Raw genomic sequence first — 22,863 nt, forward strand, 5'->3', positions numbered from 1 at the left:
CTATTGAACAAGCTGCAACTCCTAGCTCACCACCCACTCACTGTATTGATGGGCACTAAAGAAATACTTGAGCAAGAGATTACAATGTCCTTTATAATCTTTTTTTCCCCCTCCTCCCTCAGGCCTAGACCTGAATTACAGTCTTTGTGCTAGAGGCAAAAGGCAGGCTGAGTCAAGCATTTTGTCGTTTAACTAGCTGGGTATAGTGTTGTATGGAAGCATGAGGCAGAATGCTGGCTGGTGACTTGCTTCCTGCGCACCCAGCCCATCTCTGCCCACACTTTGATCGCCCTGCTCTCTCCAAACAAAATGTATCTCTGAACATCACGACGTTCTCTTCCCCCCCCTCATTTCATTCTTTTAGCAAGAGGGCTTTCTGATTCCACGTGATTCATAAGAGAAGTTGGTTGAGACATGCCAGAAAATACGCTAACACAGACGGGCAGATGAATTTCTCCCTCCGCTGCCCTGTAAAATGACGAAAATACCCCTGGGCCTGGACTGGCGGCCCCTGCAGGGGTCCGTCCCGCCCCCGGACAGCCCGCAGGTGGCGGCTGTGAGGGCCCGCAGTCGGTGACAGCCGAGCCGCGGCGCTCGGTTCCCTCGGCGCTGGCGGCGGCCGGGCCGCACCCCCGGCGGTGCCCGGCAGAGGGCGGTCGCGGGCCGGCAGCGGGGCCGGGAGCGCGGGCACGGCGGCGGCGGCGGCTGCTGCTCGGCCTCGGGGCGGGCGGGGTGCGCCGGGCCGGGAGGGCAACGCCGGGCCGGCCGGGGGGCTGCCCGAGCTCCCGCTCGCTCTGCTCCTCCGTTCCGTACCGGGCGTTCCTGCCCAGCCGCCCCCTTGTTCGTTTTAACAAGCTGTCATAATTGCTTCCCTTTTCCTTAGCTGCGCTGCTGCACCATCCTGTGCCGCGGCAGAGAACCTCGGTTCCAGCGCAGTGACCTCCTTGGAGCCTGGCGGTGGCTCGGTGCAGGACGCAAGTGTGTCTGAAGCTCTCATGAGCTGTGGACATTAAAAGATTTCAAGGACATTTCCCCCCATTCATCCCAGTTATGTCCTCTGCTAAAATAGGTTAATGGTGTCTAATTAACCACTGCACATTGTCATGCTGCATAAAGATAGCATCCTGGCTGTTCTCTGAGCCCTGCTACTTTATCTCCATTTAGATCTCCGTGGTAGTCCATTAAATGAGAAAGAAACAGTTTAACAGAGATTATGTCTACATTAGAACTGCCTTTCACCCTTCAGCATTGAAGTTGCAGGCAGCTTGGAAGCAGCTCAGCTGTACATTAGGGTGCAGCTGTACATTAAGGGTGTGTGTGGGGGTAAAGCCTTGGTTTTGAGGTTTAACCTCTTCTCATTAATGCAGAGGAAGGATTCCTCCTGGCCAGAACTGAACAAAGACCACACTCAAGAATGAGAGCAGATCTTCTGCCCCCAGACAGAGTTAAGAGAGAAATAGGTATTCTGTACTAGGAGTTACATACCATGGGGTTACATGGAGTCTGTCAGGGTCTTCTGCCCGGTTTCCAAACTATTCAACACCCTGAAACAGAGAGGGAGTAAGCAGCTGGCCGAAGCCGTAGGGAATATTCCTGGATTATGGTTATGTTTGGGAGCACTGACAGTCTCACGGGGAAAGGGAGTTTAAACGGATCTGTCCAGGTGATGAAGTTGGTCCACGTTCTTTGGCACTCCAGAAAAATGCATTTATGAGAAGAAATGAGTGGTATCACTGCCTCACAAAAGTGGGGATGGCTGGTGTACAGTACTGAGAATGCATTTCTGAGCACTGCTCCCAGGATTATACTGTTTTGCTTGTCCTTACTTGAGTGAGTGTATCTGTAGTTCATATTCAATTGCTCATTTTGTAGGTATTTGTTGCTACCCTCCCTGGGCTGTGCCTGCTGCTGCAGCAGACAAAGCAGGGCAGTGCACTTCGTGTTGCTGAGAATACCAGAAAAGAGTAGGAAATCTGTGTATGCTGGCTTGAGTTTACAGTTGGGTTCATTCCATGTCTGCTTTCACTCATCACTAGAAAGCTCTGACCACGAGGTGAATGAAGAGAGTGCTGTGTACCCAGGCCTTATATTCCTGAAGGATGAAATGTTAGTCTCAGTGTGTTGCAATTGGCATTGGTAAGCTGAAAGTGTTCTCAGGAAGAGATGCTCACAATGCTTTAAAGCAATATGGTGGCTTCATGAAGAAATCTTGTGAGGCTTCACATAGTACCTGGAGAGCAAAGAGACAAGCAGGTGACTGGTTCTGCAGGAATACTATCTCCATGTGTAGCTTAGCCCTCAGCTAAGTTTATGGAATGGACAGAGTTGGAGTTGGGGCACCTTTTGAAGACTGAATGATTTCTCTTACTGCCTTCAAGGTTTTTAACCTTACGACACAAGAGAAATCTTGTCTTTTCTCTTAGAGTCACTCTGTTAGGTAAATTTAGGTATTGCAATTTGACCAAAAAAGCAAAAGACTAGTTAGGAACAAACCTGCTCAATAGCTTAATCATTAAGGCCACAGGGAGTATAAAACACGCAATTTCTTCCTGTGCTCCAGAAACTTCATACTATATTTCTGGGATAGTTTTCTACCTGTGAGCTTATCAGCTGGTTTGAAATGCCAGTTTCATCAATGCTATTCCAATTCATATATTAACAAACATTTCTAGTACAGGTGACTGGAAGCAGAAATCTCCCCTAAACATAACAAGTAATTTCTCGTTCCTGCTCTACTGTAATTGGTATTTAAATGCTCTGTATAAACCACAGCACTGTCAGCATGAGAGACTTGCATCACCCACTGCCACTGTCAGGCCCTGTGGCAAAGGGACTAAGGTGTTCTCCTGGGGGGGCTGAGCACGGGGCTTTTACTTGCCCTAGAGAGAGGAAAGGAATGGTCTTGTTTGACAAGAGAGTGTTTTAACATCTGGGCTCTGGGATTAAAGGGGTAACTACTATTCCCCCCTCCCACCCGATCAATTTGTTCCCCAAATTACTATTTTTTTCCAGTATAGTGCAGCTGTTTCATAATTAGGTATTTGTTTATTGTCCTGAGTAAGTCCTTTCCTAACACAAGGAAAAGTTGAGAAAGCTTAAGTCTCAAAACATGAGCGAAGTAGTCTCTGCCTCTAGGACTAACATATGACTGCCTTCCCTGTGGACCACCTGGATATCTGTTATGACAGGGAGCTTAGGAAAAAGAAACAGAAATTGCTTCCAGGGATAGCAGGAGTGACCTTCTCCTGGGAAGTATAAACATGTGGTGTGTTTCACTCCTGCCTGGAGACAGGAGATGAGTAAAGATGTAAGAAGTATGAGTACTGAGGAAGAGAGTGTTATTTGGGGTTGGACAATAATCAAGAATAATGGGATCATGCTAAGAAAAGGTTAGATTTAACCCCCAGGAAATCATCTCACTGTGCAAGGCTGTGCAATGCCATAATTTGGGATGTTTCAGCTCACTGAAGGCAAGGCTATGAAGGCAGTGTGTGGGAATCAGTTCTGTGAAGGCATAAGGAAGGGATAAAATTGGAGAAATCTTGCATCATCTTTCCACCTCTGTCTTTTCAGTGTCTAAACTCCAGTGAGAGCTGGTGGTGGCCTCTCTGAAACCATCTCCTTCTTTCTCCATGGTATCAGGGGTTCACAAAAAGTGCTTTGTACTAGCACTAAGGAGAAGGATGGAGCTGAACAGTTCATCCTCGCTGGAAGAGCTCTTTCCTAAACTCCCCAGCTCTATTGCATTTCTACCTCTGAACAGAGGGTTCAGATACAGCTGAAAGCTCAGATGCAGATGGCACCCACAGTTCTGCAGTTCTGATTATAGCAGTGGATATTACTGGGCTTAGATCACCGATTCAGTGTAATTTTTAACTTCTTGCAGACTGCAAGCTCCAGGGAGAGCAGTGGAGACAAAGGACTTTCTTCTCCTTATAGCTCTTCTTCTTATAGCTAGACATCCCCTGTGCCCTGCTCCTTGCTCTTAGAAGAATAGATTATTCATAGGAGAGCTGATGAAGATCGTAACTTGGTAGAGCAGAGAGCAGATGAGGAGAGGCCTGTCCCATGTCTCAGAATTGCTTTGAAAGGAACAGTGCAAAGCAGTGAAGCAACTTCTCTTACATCTTGGTGTGTCCTGGGACAGTGCATGTGGTAGGGGAGAGCCCCATTTATTCTTTGTTATAGCACCCTGACTTCAGCAGAGGGGAGAATATTTATTCCCAACACATAGAGATGAAACTTCACTCTCCAAAATGGCCAAAGCAATCAGTGAGTGATGGAGTATCTGCTAAAAAGAAACCTGGCATTTAATTAACTTTTCAAAGTGCTGGTTCAGCAACCTCCATGTTTTACATTTTGAATATTGAACAAGCGTTCCTAATCGGGACTGAATTACTTCTGGGCTTGCTGGGGTGGAGAGCAAGCGAGCTGCCATTTGCCAGTGCCTCCCCCCCATGTTATTATTATGAACTCCTGTTAACTCAGCCAGATCAGCCCTGATTTTCTGCAGCGACTGCATGTCTGACCTGAACTTGTCCAATTCAGATGGGACTCCTAACCTAAAAGGCAACCAGAAAATCTTTATGTATAACCAGGGGAAGGAAGAACCTACCTTGCAGGTAGACAAAGTGTAGGACCTCCTTCACTCCTTAAAGCATCAACCTCTCTACTCAGGTAAGGCAAGTTTTACCTGCAAATGATGACAGAGGGGGTGAAAGAGTGTCTGAGAAGCTAAAAAAACAGGGAGTGTGGTTCTTGCTGTATTTGGCCATGGCTGTCTTTTGGGATCCAAATGGTTCTTCATCAATCTGTTTCACTCAGGGACTTTTTGATATACTGGTTTAGTGGTCACTCAGTGTGTTATATCAGACCTGGTGCAGAAAACTGTTTTGCACAATAACAGTTATGTAGGAAAAGGTGCAGTTTTTTAATTTTCTCTAGCCTTTTCTAAGCATAGGCCTTTCTCATCTTACAGGTCAGGAAGAAAGCATGCAGAAGAAGTAGAAGAGTAAGTTTCCATTGTTGCTGAGACTTCTTCCACAACTTTCATATTTGATCTCACAGAGAAGGGGCACATGCCACTAAGCACCAGAACTCCAAGATCTGAAACTTTGGAAGTGTGCAGAGCCTGTCATGAATTCATGCCATGTGTCCTGGGAGGGGGCAGGGCTGGTCATTCTGTAGTTCCCTGGATGTGGAGTAGGTGGTGGCTCTGTCACTCCCATGTAACAGAAAGAAAGAAAATTAAAAAACAACTGCTTTCATCCCAAACCCACCCCAGGCCCTACTGTCTGCAGCCTAGAAGTTTGTCTTAGGTACAAGGCATGTTTCTTAAGCTGAGATTTCTGCTGAGCCCGGCAGTGAGGGGTATGGAAGGTCAGTTTGCTGTTTAAGCATATCTGGGGACTCTCCCCTTGACAGGCCATGAGGCTTGCTGGGAAGGAAGGGGGCACAACAAGATGCTTTTCTGGGTTTGCAATTGAAATTCTTCCATGTGTTTTGCTGCAGCCATCGTCTCAGACAGCAGAGCCTGGAGGCATCAGATGATGGAGGAGGTAAGATATCACATACTTGACTATAAGAAGTGCCTTCATGCATGTGTGGGGACTCTCCACTAAAGTAGCAGAAGCATCCTGTAAGAAATTGCAAAGAAATGAACCAGTCTGAGGGTAAACAAATGTGGAAGTTGCCTGGGTCTCCCCACTTGCTGAATGAGGGAGAAATTAGAGGAGATGGAGAAAGAAGATGAGGAAGTGAACCTGTAGTCTAACTCTGGCTCCTCATGGACACAGAATTATAAAAGACCCTTGGAAAGAAGGAAAGTGTCGAGGACACTTCTCTCTATGATTGCCTCCACATGGAAAATAGTGGACTGGGGCAAAAAGAGAGCTAAAAGCGTTAAAAGTTAAAAAGTCAAGAGTGGAGAAGGGATTCAGTGCTGTCCCGAGTTAGGTGATAGTATGCTCTGCATAAAGCCTCTCATCTGTTTTATGGCAACATCCTTGTCTTGTTCCCAACAAGACAAGTGCCTGCACCACTCTCCCAGGGTCTCTATCATAATGGAATTCTTAATTTAAAACATCTGTTTACCCTAACCCAAGATCATAAACTAAACATAAGAACTGGTGGGTAATCCCAACCCATCCCTATACAGGCTGCTGTGAAATCTACTGACTTAGCACTAGTTTTCTTTATAGTGTATATCACCTGCTCTTCTAGGACTGGATGAGTCAAGAAAAATCTCAGGAAAAATCCACAGTATGAATTTCAAGATGAGCACGAGAGAACTGTGAGGAGCATAGAAATTCTTTAAGTCTCTGGAGCTACCTCAGTTTCAAGGACTAGGAATCTTATACAGTGTATAAAAAGTTGCATCTGTAAAATATCATCAAGCATCAGAAGAATTACCTGGAGTCACAAAGGATCAGACATCAGTATGGTTAATGAGATTAAATGAAGACTTATTTGGGTCTTCCAGACAGATTAAGCATTGCAACACATGATTGCCACAAGTGGCACCTTTATAGCATTGGCATCTTCAGAACAGACTAAATTTTCCCCCTGGGAGGTTTCTCGGGCTTCTTAAATTTCAGCGTATGTCACTGAGGCTGATAGTCTGTTCTGAACAGCTCTTTGACTGTTTGCATATGTGCTGTCCTTTTTGTTGAACTGTGGTCATGTTCTCAGAGTGTAAAAACTGTCTTTGCTAACCAGGCATAAAAATGCTTGCCAAATGTTTGTTTGCAGCATGTGACTTTCAGCACTCCAAGACCTTGGGTGATAAAGATAGAATAGAATTGATGCAGAGTGTGGTCTGAAGATGTGTTGAATCCTAATATGCTTCAGTTATTTATCTGTGCCTAACCTATGGTTAACAGTTGGATTTGGATTGTTTGCAAACTAGAGTTCAGCTTTGGATTAAATCTGTGTTAGAAGGAAGAGCCTACTAACCTGATATGGTTCCTACCCAGGCAGTTTCTGGTACAGTGAAATACGCTGGGTTCTGGGTCTAATTTGCATATGGAAAAATCTCCGAATGGATCAGTGCATTGCAGGCTCGTGGTCCTATTTCTATAGGGAGATTAAGCAAGCTGTTCTGGGAGAGGAGTTTTCCATGTGGGCTCAGCAATTGCAGTGTAGAGAAGTGACAAATAAACAAACTGCAGAACCTGAATAAAATTCCATTTTTTTTAATAAGCAGAGAGACACAACTAACTGCCTAGTGAAGAAGGCAGGGAGTAGCATGCACTGGCTGCATCTGTGCAGTAAATTGAGCTGTATCAGCCTCCACTTTGCATAGAACTGCACTTGAGTTTGTGTCCTTAACTGTAACAGTAAAGCTTAGATTCTAAACATACAAAAATCAAGACATTGGTGTATGGATCCCCAAGGATGGGTCACGGTTATTTTGTGCTGCATAATGTGTTAGCTTGTACACCTTAATATGAACAGGCGCAGTTGTGTAATGATTGCTGCTGTCAACCAATACATTTGGATCGCCTTCCTTTAACCTATTAGAAAGCTGAGCTGTACCATTCCATTAACATTGTTCGTCCCCCATCCAACCTTTTCATTAGAAGAATGAAGGACAAAACTATATGCCCTTAAAAAGTTGTTCTTGTGAATCTGAAATGTGCTCAGTTGTGATTGCTTATGCATCACTAACCCCCAGAGGCTCAGAATTTGGAGTCCATTTGAGAAAGTGTTAAAAAAGCCTAGGGCCTAGGGAGAGTGCAGTTTGGCATGTGGAGAATAGAGGGAAGGTTGTAGAGCCAAGTGGAGGCTTTTGGGCTTGATATGCCTTTTGGTTTCAGAAACAAAAGTAGAATTCTTTCACTGCTCCTGGCCTGTGGATGAAATAGTGTCTGATTCCTCATCTCTGTGGGAGTTTGGGAGAGGACAAACACTTCTCAGGCTGTGTGGAAAGACTGAAATAATATGGGAGATTGTAAGTGAGTGGGCCAGACAGGGACATGCATGGAACGATCTGGAGTTTCAGCCATTCATTACAGTTGCACAGGGAAACCCAGAAGGTGCAAGTCATCCATACTGCACAATACAAAACACTGAGATACTAGCAGTGAAGTACCTTGGCTCAGGTCGTGCTCAGAATTCATTTTCTCTATTTTATATTTTTCTTTCATAAAGGCTTGTCCAGGACAAGAGAGCCCCTTTAAAGAGGCACCAGTATTGAGTTTTAGGAAAGCAAAGACTTGTGTTTGACTAAAAGCACCATTTGCTCCTGTAAAACCCCCAAGTTGAAAAGACTTTTGAAAAAGTTTAGTATCTCTCCAAAAGTAGCTCTGGAATGTCTAGTTGCTAGCTAGGGTGATTTCCTACAGCACCCCTGTGAACTTAGTGCCCATCCTCCTGAACACATGCTGGTACATGCTACTACACAGGCACAGCAGATGGATAATGCACCTTTGTTAGCTGGATATCTGTCTCACTAGACTTTGTCACGGGGGGCCAGGTCCTCTGCATAGTGGGAAACCTGCTTTAGCAGGATTTAATGCATCACAACTTGAAGAATAATAAACCTCCACAAGCAACGTAGAAGTGTTTAATTCCTAAAGGACAGGCCTAGTTGAGTCACTTTTGGCCAGGGGCAGTTGGGGCCTTAATGCTTTGTATGTAGCAATCTGGGCAAACTGAGAGAGAGGAGTTTAAGGGTAATTGCTCAATTTTCTGTCCATGTCAACTGGGGAAATGAGCAGCAGTGACTGAGTTCTGTATGGCAGGGAAGCTGCATGAGATGGGAAATGTGAGACTATTGGTGGAATTCAGTATGTGCTATCTGCAGAGCACTGCTTCGTTTTCTGTGGTAGCCAAGAGCTTCTGCCAAGTGCAGACTATTCTTTTTCATGAGGTGGGAGGGAAGACAGGACAAGCAAGCTCACATTGAAGGCCTTCCCTTTGCTTCTTTCTCCATCAGGGTATAGAGGGCTTTACTCTGCTTGTGTGTCTCTTTCTGGCATGCAGCTACAAAGAGCTGTTTCCTGTTGGGGCAAGAAATGCTGGCATTCCACCCCCCACGCATCAATTAGCTTTATCCTTCTGTCGAGAACTTTCTTTGTTGTTCCTTTCTTGTCCACCAGTTCTGCACTGCTGAGTTGCACTCCCCTAGATTTCTTTCTCCTCACTGCTTTGCCCTTGGATTTTCCTCCTCAGCACTCTACAGTGGCTTGTTAACTGAGGTTGTAATCTCTCTCCCAGCTATTCTTCTCACATGGACTATTGCCCCAGCTTCAGAAGTCTCTTTCCACCTTCTCTCTGTTACCCTTGAATGCATAGCTCCTAGAACAGGGCTTTTCTTGGAAGACTGGTATGAGATGTGTGATTCTCTGTCTATAGGAACAACGGCTTGATATTTTAAAGCAGATAGTGTGTGTGAATGAGACAGCTGATTGAAGTGAAAGCCTGACTATGTTACACAGACAAGCCAAACCTGACCTGCAGGTGAGGAAGGCTGCTGGGAGACAGTCACTAGTTCTGTGCCCTCAAGGCAAACCCCCTTCCTGCATGCTGGGAAGCCTCCTCAGGGAAGCAGAGCTGATGATTAGACCTCTCTATGCAATGTTGAACCTCTGGAAGGACTTATTACCCTTCTGGCATGTGCCAGCAGCTCCTTTGCATTTGAACAGGATGGGAGTCCAGACTGTGAACAACAGAGGGGGAAGTGGGCATATGCTGTGGTCCCCACATCCTTCTGGGGAATGAGGTCTGTCCATCAGGTGGGAGATATTCACAGCCATATAATATCCAACACCTCTTGAGCTGCATGAGAATATGCACCAATCATGATATTGCTCCAAATAGAGCTGAGAATAGAGCACAGTGAGGGTTATGATTGGCTCTATCATTCCTGTTAAATTTTGCCAGTTACCTGGTAAACTGCTGTTTTTACATAGCACACCAAGTGCTGCTGGATCCCAGGGGCCATGAGCTGCAAGGACAGCTGCATTGGCTGAGCATGAGGGTAAGAGAAGGCAGAATTTGCAGGAACAGTCAAGGTTATGGCCAGTGGGTATTTCATAGGCTCAGAAGGCAGTGATGGAGCGATTTGGGGAGAGCTAAATGGTTGAAAAGTTCTGAGCATCAGTGAGATGGAGACAGAATGAAAAATATAGTGTTTTGGAAGTGGTGTGAATGGGCTGAATAGAAGGTTCTGGGGCAGAGAGGGTCAGTGATTGTTGAGTTTCTGGGATTTTGCATCGTGCCTTTGTGTGTGGCTCTGTCAGCACACCACAGTCTTCCCCTTGGCTGCTCTTCCAATGTACTACCCCGAGTCTCTGTGCAAGGTCGCTGAAGGGCAGACTCCACCCAGCCTGATGGTTCCCACTGAACTGTTGGTCCAGGCCAGTTTGAACTCCTCCAGTAACTGCTGGTGTTGTGATAGAGAGCCTCTGGTGTTCAAAGAAAGCTCCCTCCTGACAGCCCCAGTGGTCAGGGGAGAGCAGAGAATATGTCCCAAGAGATTGTCCGAAATTCTATTTGAAGCAGCAGACCACTGGTCAAGGGGCAGTGGACACCTTAGTTACAAGGGAGCACACAGCTTATTGAGGGCTGAAAATTACAGTTTGCGTAAGCATCTTCCATTGCTAAATTCTGCGATATGGCTGATCCACAGTCATATTGGGTCTGTGATTGCTGAGTCCGTAAGTGTAATTGACGGACTAGGTTTACCTAAAATACCCTTTAAGAAAAAGCTCTTGAAAGATGATTACAGAATTGAGACACCATCATTTAAAATTGCCTGAGGCAAACTCCTTTGAAAATTGCAGCAGTGGAGGGACAGAGAGAGAACCGCATACCCTTGATTGTAGTGTCATTCCCTCAGGACTAGTCCCCCCTCCTCCTCAGTTTCTCATCTGATATGAGAGAGAGCAGCAGTAAGATTCCTCATCTGTCTTATGAAAATCCGATTCTTAGTGGCTCTGATCAAACCTGTCTGGCTGTCAGCAGCGGTGGCCTTGTGTGGAGGGAAGGAGGCTTCTGAGGAGTCTCTGGATGTGAAAGTGTCATGGGTGCTGCCGATCAAAGAGGCATTTTTTAATAAATATATATAAGAAAAAATAAAAAACCTAAGGATTTAGCACAAAAGAAATGTAGTTTGTCTTGTTTTTGCAGCATAACATGAAGAGGATGAAATAGAATCAGACACGCCTGCTCCTGAACATGCTTCCACAGGAGCATCCTGAGAAGCTGCTTTCCCTGCCCCAGTAATGTTCTAATGCAAAATCTCTCATCTCCAGCATTGCTGAAAAGGGTTTTGTGTTTCTGAGTTCACCAGACCCTCTCAGGGCACCTCATGCCTTCTCATCTGCTGCCCCACTACCTGCTGAGTATGTTTCAGCAGGGGAATACTGCAAAGGAACAGAGGAAAAGAGGAAAACAGATGTTACTGGGAAGGAAGGCAGGCATAGTGCTCTGTCAAGTGGCTGTTGGTAAGGCTAAGAGCTGTGTTATCACTCTAAATGCTGATAACCTCAGGAATGTGGTGGACTCCAGGTCTTGGGCCTGGTCTCCAGTTTCTCCTGTCTTCTGCTGCTGGTGAACAAACCCATGCCTTAAGAGGTTCCTCACCTTTAAGGCCATCAGTGTCTGCTCCTACTTCTTGCACTATACAAGCCATGTATTACTGCTTGTGAAGCCCTGCACTGAGCCCAGTGACTCATCTGACAGGGCTGTTCCATGCCCCATCTCTCCTCACACTTCATAGGGAGTTAAACTGGGAGAGCCTTTGTGTCAGTAGCAGCCTTGGGAACTAGCAGATATGCCTGATGCCTGTTCCCAGCAAGCTGTCAGATGTGGAAGAAGCGATGCCACACCAGGTAGTCCATGAAAGCACTACACTATTGAAGCAAGTAGAGTGTCTCATGGCCCACCCGACCCCCCAGCCAGTCATCTGTCTAGCTGAGATGCAATATTGTGCAAGGCAAACACATGATCTTTTAAGGCAAGGCTGTAGGGTCAGTACTGAGTCTGCTGTATGACCTTCCCTAGGTCCTGTGAATCCTCTGGCACGTGCTCACAGTGTGACTTTTCCCATCAGCTTGGCCAGATTGTGCTGTTACCATTCTCTTCTGAGAAGGATGCTTTGGGACATGGGACACTCAGGTTATCTTCTGCATGTCTCAGCTTTTTAGGCAGTGCCCTGGTAGCTGTGGTACTGCCTGCTTTTCAATCTACAGTTTTCATCTCCCTCTTGGCTGATCAGGCAGGTGCGCTGTTCTGTGTTGGCCTACTGGTAGGGCAATTTCAGTCAGGGAAAGGCATCCCTATGAAATTAATGTCCAAGCATCCAAAGAAGTATTCTTTATCCTCTCCAATTGCCTGCTGCTCTCCTGAGAAACCTTCCATGAGGCTTCAAGCTTGTTTGTGTGTTCAGCAGAAGCTGTCTGTGTCCCTTGTTCTTTATGGTTTTTTGAAGATTTTTTGCCTGTTGCTTTCAATTTTTTTCTTTTATTTTTTTTTTTAATTTTCCATTTTTCCACTTAGAGAGAAAAAATATTTATTGCATTGAGATGCACTAATTAAAGCCATTTTCTGGTGTTTGGTTACTGAAGTGTTTGATGTCTCTCTGACAAGACCATGAAATGCACACAGTGTCCACAGGGACAGAATTTGCTGAACACGGTGCTTTGTAAATGAGGGGACACAGTGTCGCAGCAGCTCATGAATATGAAACGCCCATGATGCTACCTCAGTGGACTTGGGAACACAGATGAATCCTGTCATGTGCTAAATGAGACCAATTTCTTTCACTTAACTTCATCTTCAATCAGACCTTCCATTTGCCTGTTTAAAATTCCCCAAACGTGATGCAGAAGGTAACAGCATTCAGTAAAACAAAGTTTTGCAGCAGCAGAGGTACTGTAATAATTTCAGTTTTACATTTTATGAGCAAGCAACTTAAACTAAAGTTAGTTTCATTCTTATACCTGCTTGGTTACAGGGGACTGCCAGATCCAGAAGCCACTCTTTCTGTTTTCTGGATATGGTGGTGTGTGGACAGGGAGGGCAGCACAGTTCCCACCACAAGAGTGTCCATTCTGAATTGGTCTTTGAAACACTCACCCAGCTGAGGGAAGTGAATCAGACAATGTGAGATGAAGTGTTTTTTTGTTGGTTTTTTTTTTCAGTGTCAGGATGTTGGCTCAGGAGACTTAAAGCAGTTCAGGAAGGAAGCAGCCACCACACTGCTGACTAACTGCAGGCCTGACCTGGGATATCATTTCTAGATCCATCTTAGCTACTGATTTATTGCCTGACCTGGAACAGATGATGTCTGTCCCCATTTATGCTGTCTTGTATCTAACAGAGGACTTAGTTCTTTGGGACAAGGACTAGATCTTGCTATGAGTTTGCAGGATTTTAAGAGACCCAGCCTGCAGGTGTTGCTACTAAATCAAAAATCAGCCCTGCTTGGGAGGGAAAGTGCAATTCACCAACTTGCAGGAGCAGCTGGGTATTAGGTTGGTGCAAGTTCTCCCACCTCCTGCTTGTTGCATTCTGTGGTTGTTAACCTTTGCCTGTCAGTAAGTTATTTGCTAAGAGGTAAAAAAGATGATGATTACTGCATATACTTTAATATGAACACATAAAACCCTCCTTTCTTTATGACTTGAAAAGCTGCTGTTCCTTGCCTATTGTTTGACTATCTGCATGTAGCATGGGTCACCCTCAGTCTTTCCCCTCCATCTTTTCCTCCTACCGTTCACACACTTCTGCCTTATGTGATTGGTGCTTTGCTGCAATTTAGTCATGAAGTTCTTTTTGTGTAAGACCTAGCTCAGTTTAACTATTGCAGTAAAAATGTTTTTACTTACATGCTGGAACTTAGATGTTCTGAGACAATCAATTCGGTGCAGTGACTTAACTCCCCAGTTAGCCAACATTTGGTACTGCTGTCTCCTGCCCCACCATGACTTCTCTATGAATACAGTAATTTTGGTTTCATTCTTTGTTCACCCTTATTCACCATCATCTGGGAGGTGGAGGGCAGTTTGCATTTGTCATCTAGCACTCACCATTGTGTCATCGTGGTGCTCACTCATCATTGCATGGGCCATTTGTTCACTTCATTGCAGTGACCTGGTGTGTCCTTTTGTGCAGTTATTTCTAAGGTTTGCCTACATGAGCATGAGAGCCTGGCCAGTAAAGTATGTGTCAAGGTTCAGCACCAAAAACACAGGTTTATGGAAAATTATCTGAAGCCCCCACACTGAACATGAGAGTTAAAACGTTGATCACAGAGCAAAGCACACAGAGTGGGGGTTTGTAATATAACCTTGTTTTTGGAAAAATGCAGCACAAGACTGGGAGGACATGGTCCCACGAACATTTCTGCGTGTACTAATGTCGTATGTAAAGCCTCACTGCAGCGAATGGCAATACTAAAAGTACAGCCTATGCCTACTCTATTGCAGCACGATAGCCCGTGTGCTTCTTTGCCTTGCAGCTGACAGAGGCCATGACTTGGCTGTGTTACCACAGCTTACAGGGAAAAAAGATCTGAGTCCCAAGAAGAGCAACAAAAACAATTAGGCAGCTGGAGATTGAGTGGGGGGAAAGGTTAGGTCCTTGGTGATAAACTGAGAACTGAGACACTTTGCAAACTGTACAGAGAGAGAAGGAAGAGGGATTGTTGGAGAAGTGGGAATTGGCAGAGGGAAGAGGAAATTATGAGTAACAAGTGAAATAAAGACCCAAATATTTCAGGGCTGATTTGCCACTGATAGCAGTTATCACAGGGAGCTGATATTTTCTTAAAATTTGTCACATTTCCATTCTGTTTCCTGTCAGCTTGACAGTCCTAAAGGGCATTGCTTCTGCCTAGAAATGGGCAAGGCATCCACACTTTGCAGTAAGAACAAGCTTGCGGTGGCCTTTGTTGGAGGGGCTGGCAGGAGCCTCCAGAGCATTTGCAGCTCTTATGTGTGAAACATTTTTTAGAGCGTCTATAAAATATTAGAACCTTAAATTTCTTTTGGAAAGAATTTCTACATGATCACCTGGATTTTGCTAATATAGAGTGGAGGTCACGCTCTGCAAGGGGTTTAGAAATCTCTCCATGGAATTCAGTGGCAATGAGACAAAATCAGCACTGAAGAACCCAGGAGTATTTAGGAACCTGCAAAATAGAGGGGACATCACTGACCAGGCCCTAAGTTTACAGCTTTTTCTAGTGCAAAAAGAGATCAACAAAACCAAAACAGAACTTGGAAGAGGAGACTCCAGAAATAGCTGCCAAAATGAGAACTGAGTGAAGAAATTCAGTTTGCTGCAAACACCTTCCACATTTCTGCAGTCAAAAGAGGATAAGGATCTGACTTTCTCCTGCTACAGGGAATGTGCTTGAGGGGTGAAGACAGCTCTGTTCCCAGGTAGTTCTTAATTTAGTTGTGTTTGCTGAGAAAGATTCATAGTCTCCTGATGAAAAGGATAAATTAGCTCAGGAGAGGTTAGGTGGTTTCTCATTCCCTTGCTCGTTTGCCTGGACTTAACAGGGCACATCTGCACAGAGCTTCATTCCCTGCCTTGGACCAGTCTCACCAGTCTGTTCCCTCCTTGGTATTTGTTGCTTATATACAGGGGCTTTCTCCCACATTATTACTGAGCAGGTTTTACCAGCTGCCTCAACTGGTCAATCTGTCCATGGTGATATTTTTGTCCCATAAGTGCATTTTGCTACAAGTTTTACTAAGAGGTGAGAGCCCCTGCTGGGAAGAGCCAGCAGGATAGCAGCTTCTACCAGGTATTGTCCCTTCAACCGGAGGAGGAGAGATCTGCCTGAAATGCCCAGCCATGCACAGGTGAGGCCTTTCTTGCACATGCCTCCTCTATCTCAGACACAACCTGGGGGGCTGTTGCTGCAGTTTCCCTTTAAATGTCTTTGGGAAGTTTGCTGCAGTTGGAGAGCTGCTTCGCAGGCACCTGCTCCTTAGGCGGCTGGGGAGCTAGAAGGCACAGCTCTGCTGAGGCTGGCCAAGCTGTCACTCCTTTTGCCGTGGCCAGGCTCTTGCGACAGCCCCTGTCCCGCTCAGCCTTCCACCAGGCAGCCAATTAGTGAGAAATCCCACTGGGTGGCCAGCTCTGGATGGCCACCGTGCCAAGGCCCAGGCTGACCCATGCCCTGCTGCAGCTGGGCCAGGGCTGCCTCCTGGCCAGCGAGTGGGGGAACATGATGGACATTCAGCAAGGGAGGGCAGCTGAGAGCCTGCACAGCTCTGACAGGCGGCTGGACCAGGGGCTTCTCAGGAAGACTCTGCCCAGAGCCCTCAGCACCATAGGTGGGAATGTCTCTCCAGCTCCTGAATATTCATCTCAGCCTGGGCTGAAAAAAGTGGCAAAGCCAGGCCCAGCTGCCTGCTGCCATCCAGCAGTAGCATGGCCATGCTGTTGGCAGAGCCAGGAGCAGCCTGCTCACTCCAGCACTGAAGGAGCCAGCTCTGCCTGTATACTAGGCAAGTGAAACCTCTTCCCTGAGCCAAACCACCAGCTTCTGCGTGGTCTGTGGGCTCAGGGTCTCTGGAGAGCCTTTGTGGCCTTGAGTCTTTAAAGATGCTCTGTGTTGGGGTACTCTGTTCTTGTTTTGTGCCTCCAGTTACTTTCCCTTCTCTTCTTCTCCTTTTTTACTGTCTAACTTTTTATAATACTTTGTAAAATCACAAACCATACAGCGCTCTCAGAGCCTTACTCCTTTAGCAGGACTCAATGTACACTCAGTTCTTCCTCCTCTCCTCAGTTCTTTTGTTTGTAGCATCCTTTTTAGCTGGAGTAGCCACAGTCCTTGTGCTGGGAATACCCAGTGACCCTCATCCATTCCAGAGTCACAGTGGAAATCATGAAGAGGTTTGTGACAATGCAACTAGATGCATCTTCCTTGGTTTATATCTGCTAGACCACTAGCACTTCCTTCCTCAGCCTTCGGGATGGTCACAGGTCTACACAGCCTGAGACCCCACTAGCAGTTTCTTCAACGTGCAATTTTACATAGCTTCTCTCAGTTTCTGCCCCAGATTTCATTTCTAACAGAGTCTTGGTGACTGATGGCTGAGCAAATGATAACACATAACAAGCAAATTCCTGCCAGCTGATGATGGCAAGTAGGCAGCAGGGTTTAGTGCAAGCGGCTTCTTTCGGCTTCACGGTTGTGTTCAAATGCATGGTCCATGGCCTACAGAGTTCTACCCGTACTGCTCCTCTTGGAAGATTTCTTGTGACCCCAGGCTTCAAACTTTTATTACCTTGTTTTAATATTAAGCAATATATTTTTAATTATTGCTAAATAACTCCTTTGCATTTTCCTTTAATAAGGAACAGGCTGCTTCATATCTGTGAAGCAAGGGAACCTTTGTCTTCAGTGAGAGGAGAGCAGAGTACAACACTCCTCACTTACTGATGCTGCTTTCTCTTGTTGCAGACATTCCCGTGATCCCTGATTTGGAGGAAGTCCAGGAGGAAGACCTGGCCATGCAAGTGGCAGCTCCCCCCAGGTAAGAGCACTGCCAGGTGCTCTTGAGGCTCTCATCAGCTGTGTGAACTGGCTAGTGAAATTAAACCCATTTTATGCCTCTGGATGTTGGCAGCAGTGCCATTCAGCAGAATTTAGTGCTGTGTTTTGTGGCAGCAAGGCTCCAAGCTGAACAGCGTAAACTTCTTGTTTCCTATTATGCAGAAAAGCAAGTACTGCATATTCTCTCTCTTTATAAAAAACCTACATTAGAAAAACATATTTGATATTACAAAATTAAACTTTTAAAAGTGAGGAATTACTTGATTTAAGGTTGCCTATATAACCTCAAATGCCTCCTACATGTGCATTACCACACACATTTTGATTACATGTGGTCGTAGGCTGCTTTGCCCTCCACAGGATATTCTTCTTACTCAAGTGCATAGTTAATTTGCAAAGTACAATCCTGTTGTTTGAAGGTGCTATCAGAGTAGCCTTGGGGTTAGCTCAAGGGAGACCAGAAAGTTTTTAAGAATGAAAGTTTTTGGGGTTTTGTCTTAAACATATGGGGAAAATCTTCTCTGTTGGGTCTATTGCCAAGATCACAGACTGGGATTTCTGTTGACCCTTATTGGGAGGGATGGGATATCTTACTCCTGGCCACAGATGCCTCTCTCACAAGTGTGGAGTAATCATTGTAATTATATAGCTATTAACAAAAGTAATTGACACTTTATAGTAGTAAGTTTAAAATTACTGTGTCTCTCACTAGAGCTCATTTCTTTTTCTCTTCTTTTTTTTTTTTAATAATGCTGTCTGATCCTCTTGTATTCATAGTTTCCCTGCAATAGAAAAGAGAAGTGGTTTTCATGGACAAACACAAATAAATTCAATTAATATAGGTCTTTTCTATAGTATTTTATCACCTGTGAAGGCAAGTGTGGTACGACAGTATATCACCCCCCTACACCATGTTTCTCTTGAATGCTACATTTTAAGTTGTCGTATTTGATAGCTCTGACTCAGCTCAGACATGAAAATCACTAAGTCTCTTCTATTCAGTAGCTTATATGGTGTTGCTCTCAGAGCCTCCTTTGCTATGGTGCTGGGGCTGTTTGAAGGCTTACTACAGTTCTCCTTCTAGCCATTGCAGCTAGTCTATGGATCTTCTTTTTGGCATCTAGTTTCTCTGAGGGAGTTCATGGTTGTTCCACATTCTATTTTTATGCATGTGTACAACCTGATACACAGATTTGTCAGTGACTGTTCATTTGCTGACTGAGATATGGTTCTGTCTGGGTACATCCATCTCAGAAGTCTACAGGGGTGATGTGGACACTCAAGGTGGGTGTCACCCTTTTCCTCACATGTGCTTCCACACTGACTGAAGCTTGTTCTTTGACCCTTTCTGGTTGCAGTGTGCAGGTGAACCGAGTGCTGACCTACCAAGATCTGGACAAAGATTTAATGAAGTACGCTGCCTTTCAGACTCTGGTAAGTGAATGTTGCTATGGGTTGACCAGGGTGACTCCCTCTCCTTCCAGGAGCCCATCATCCTCCACTGTGATACTCAGCTGCACAAAATACACAGCATTTTGCAATCCAAACTGCTTGGAGTCTGCCTGTAAGTTTGTTCCTCTCTGCATTGTGACTTTTGTGCTTGTTTGTGTCTGTAAATAATGTGTTATGGTATCTGCTGCTCAGATGAGGCTCCTGCTGTTGTTCTGGACAAAGTATGTGATCCTTATGAGGCAAATGTGCCGATCTCTAGCAAGAGCTATCTGGTTAAATGAGGCTGTCTGCTTTTTCAGTGTCTGTAAGACTGACTCTGTGTGTGTTCATAGGATGGGGAGGTAGACCTGAAGCTCCTCACCAAAGTTTTGGCTCCAGAGCATGAACTACAAGAGGTGAGTCTTTCTTTTGTGGAAACACCAACAAGGTAAAAGCTTCTTGTGTGTCTCAGACTGTAATAGTAAGCCTTTGTTGGTGGGGTGGAGAAGAGAGAGCTTGTCCAAGGTGTAAAAGGTTTCATTTCCCCAGCAGATGATTTTAAAGATATATAGTGCTTTCTCAGTGTGAGTTTATGGCATCACTATGATTGGGCACCTTCAACATGAAGGAGCTAGTAAGGAAAATGTGAAGGGCCTAGTACTGTCACAGATCCCTGCAGAAACAGTGCTGTGTTGTGTATTGTCCTTTGGTAGCCACCATGAGCTACAGGTGGTTCTACAGAACAGTACAGAGGAACAAAGGCAGAAAGCATTTGGGGTTTGGGTAGAGGGGTTTTAAAGCAGGAAAGAACAACCTCAATACAACTGGGCGGGCAGGAGCTCAGGACTTGCAGCAAAGGATTTCTGCAGCTTTGAACTGCACATGCTTCAGCAGAAGGGTGAAAGATTTTTATGGCTCCTCTTTATGACCTGCCAGGGTGTATCTAATGTTAACAAGTATCAAAAAATCTGTCCTTTATGGAATTTTGGAACATAAATAATTCTGTCAACATTTTTAAATTGTAGCAGGAATTCACATTTCATTTTGGCTAGTATTCCTGTTCTAGCCAACTGAATCTGTGACTTCCCTGGTCAGGGCAGTTACCATTTACTTCCTCTCTTCACTGAATGTCCGGCATTGTTCAGACAACTTTGGGTGTCACCAGTAACATTTCAGCATGTTGTCTTTTTCCTCTTGGTAGGATGATGTCAGCTGGGATTGGGACCATCTCTTCACAGAGGTGTCCTCAGAACTAGTGACTGAGTGGGACCTGGGACAGTCTGAGAGAGAGGACCACCTCAGTCCGCCATAGAGTACTGGCAGAACAGACATCTCATACATGCATCCCCTGTAAATAGTTTAGCACTTCAATTTTCTATTCACTTGTTTGTATTTGAGACCTTACTTCAGACATGAAAATAAATAGGACCTTGCTTTACAGAAAAAACTGTCTCGTGAGAAGTTTTGGGTATTTTGTAATAAAAATCTTTGTTCTCAAAAGAGATGAAGAATTCTAAACACAGTAAAATATTAACTTATGAACAGTTGCTCCACCTCAATAGCAGCTTTACAGATAACTGCAGTGGTTGATCTTTCCTCTATGAAAACCCAGCCTCTCTGGAGTGGACCATCTTCCAATGGAGTGTGGTTTGCAGTGATGGTGTTCAGAGAAGCTTATGGGGGAAATGAACTCTATCTCAGCCGGACCCAATACACTAGGACATCAAGGTTACCATCTTCCTCACAACAGACACCAGGATATCTGGTTGTCAGGATATCTGGTTTACATTTCATCCAGCAGCCTCCAGCCTTTCCCTGCTAATTTAACCCCTTTGCTGGAACATTACCTCTGTGTTGACTCAGGAAGCATCACCTCTTAAACTGCCAACACCACTTCTTACAGCACCTCTTTTTACCCTGAGGTTTCCCAGCTAAATTCTGACCAGGCATAACCCCATTTAGCTTTTGCAATCACATGAAACCACAGCTTAAATGGAGATCGCTTCAGGCAATAGGTAGTTTGCAAAGAAAATACCGTTTATTCCATGTGTGTGAAAGAATGGAGCCTGATGCTCTCAAAAAAGGTAACTCCCTGGTGGGTGTCTCCTTGGAACCAAGTGACCCACTCTTATTTTCATCTAAAGAAAAACCCATTTAGCTGTTAATACCTTATCCCCATAGAACTGTGGTCATTATTTGCAGGAAACAGTAACATTACTTCCTAAGCCAATGTCCTTCAAAGCCTTGTCCCATTGGAGAATCTTGCTGTATACTTTGGGGGGGGGGCAGTGCAGGTGCTTGGGAGGAAGCTTGCTGTGCTGTTCTTCTTGGCTTGTTTGGTCAGTCTAATAGAGTACGGCATTTCCATTTTTGTGACAGCAGGACAGGTCAAATAACTCACTGTGAATTCAGTACTCTGCAGAATTTCAGATCAGAGTTGATAAACCAGACAACTCTACCAACAAGAGTGGGGTCCCAGTCTGGGGCCACAAAAATGATGGAGGCTTATCTGTCTTAAGGACACACTAAGCTTTATACGACCAAGAAATCTCTCCTGTAACTAGAAAACTAGGTGAGATGGAAGGGAAGCCAGTGTATGGAGGTTAATCCAAATGTCTTTCTCTGAGCAGAGAAACCTGTTTTGGTATGAGCAGAAACTTCCCAGCTGTGCTAGCATCTATTTTTCTGTGACACCTATGGTTCTTGGCCAAAGAGAATTTAGAATGCTTCCTACATTCCTGAAAAAAAAAAAATTAAATTCAGCAAACTAAAATACTTTAGTAAATCAGAGGAACCCAACAAGCCACTCTGAGAGAGAAAAAAATGGGTACCGTTGGCTACACCCCTCTGGTTGGGGGCCTGAGTGGGGATACTCTGTGGTGGGAGGCAGATGTATGTGGGCCAGATCTGTGCCCAGTCTGGGACCTTGGGAGCCCAGCAGAGTTTGAGAGAAGGGCTTGAAAAAAGTGACAGCCTCATCTATTTTAAGGCAGGAAGAGGTAGCTTTGATCATTTAGTCTGACCTGCTATAATATAGGCCATGGCAGAGTCCAGTGGCTGAGCCTTGCCTGTCTTTTAGAAAGGCATACAGTATATTTGAAACTCCTGGTTAGTTTTTAATAGATGATTGCCCTTATGGCTTAAAATCTTCTTTATTTCTAGACTCAGTTTTTGAGTTTCATCTTCTGTTCCCTGAGACTGCTTGCTTTCACCTTTCCAATCAAGCCATGCTGTCAGGTATTTTCTCCTTGCTTCAGTATTTATGTGCATCACGTTGACTCTTTAATTTCCTTCAATATACTTAATAGACTGAGACTTCTTTCCATGTCTCTTCAATTCCTTCCCCAGCTGGAGAAGGGGAGGTGGGTGTCTGGCTTCTGGTCTTTTTCCATCAAGCTGTTCTCACCCACCTTCCTTCCACAGCTGTGTTTTGGTTGCAGTCCTGGGAGGATGACCGAGAGTTGAGACTTTCTCAAGTCCTGGTGCTGTCAGAGGACATGCCTTTTACTGCCCTTGTTAAAAAGAAGTGATGAGCTGCTTTTGCATGCCCAGGCCTGCTCTTGGCTCACTGATGCACCAGTGTGTATTGGCTGTGACAAAGCTGCCTCAGGAATCTTAATTTCTGACAAGTCCCATGGAAAGAGCATGCGAAGGAGGAAATGGCAGGTGTAGCCTGCAAAAGTGTAGCTTTGGTTGAGCCTCAGGTGAGGTGAGAAGCAAGAGCAGTTTTCAAAACAGTGAGTCCAGTTCCTAGGAACTCGGATCAACCCTCTAGGCTGTGCCTAGCTGAGGCATAGACACTAATTCCTTGTTGGTCTCCACAGATGCTGTGTCACAGAGGGGTAAGGCAAGGTGCAGTGGTGTGCCCAGGGCTACACAATGAATCTTTGGCAAAATCAGGATTAGAA

General features: G+C 45.2%; 1 protein-coding gene across 6 annotated transcripts in view; it reads left to right on the forward strand.

The window, feature by feature from the left end:
- The window catches only part of LOC135416077 (G patch domain-containing protein 2-like), a 303,891-nt gene that overhangs the window by 194,082 nt on the left and 86,946 nt on the right, over positions 1 to 22,863 (forward strand). For 4 of the 6 annotated variants that reach the window (XM_064658776.1, XM_064658780.1, XM_064658781.1 and 1 more), the window contains 3 exons: positions 17,432 to 17,504; positions 18,883 to 18,958; positions 19,309 to 19,371. In XM_064658776.1, the coding sequence (XP_064514846.1) occupies positions 17,432 to 17,504; positions 18,883 to 18,958; positions 19,309 to 19,371 (212 nt within the window). Of the gene's footprint in view, positions 1 to 4,978; positions 5,012 to 5,511; positions 5,559 to 17,431; positions 17,505 to 18,882; positions 18,959 to 19,308; positions 19,372 to 22,863 lie in introns of all 6 variants that reach the window. The other 2 variants (XM_064658778.1, XM_064658779.1) reach the window with 1 other exon arrangement.

The sequence above is a fragment of the Pseudopipra pipra genome, chromosome 6 (assembly GCF_036250125.1).
Source record: "Pseudopipra pipra isolate bDixPip1 chromosome 6, bDixPip1.hap1, whole genome shotgun sequence".
In the NCBI taxonomy this organism is placed as follows: Eukaryota; Metazoa; Chordata; class Aves; order Passeriformes; family Pipridae; genus Pseudopipra; species Pseudopipra pipra.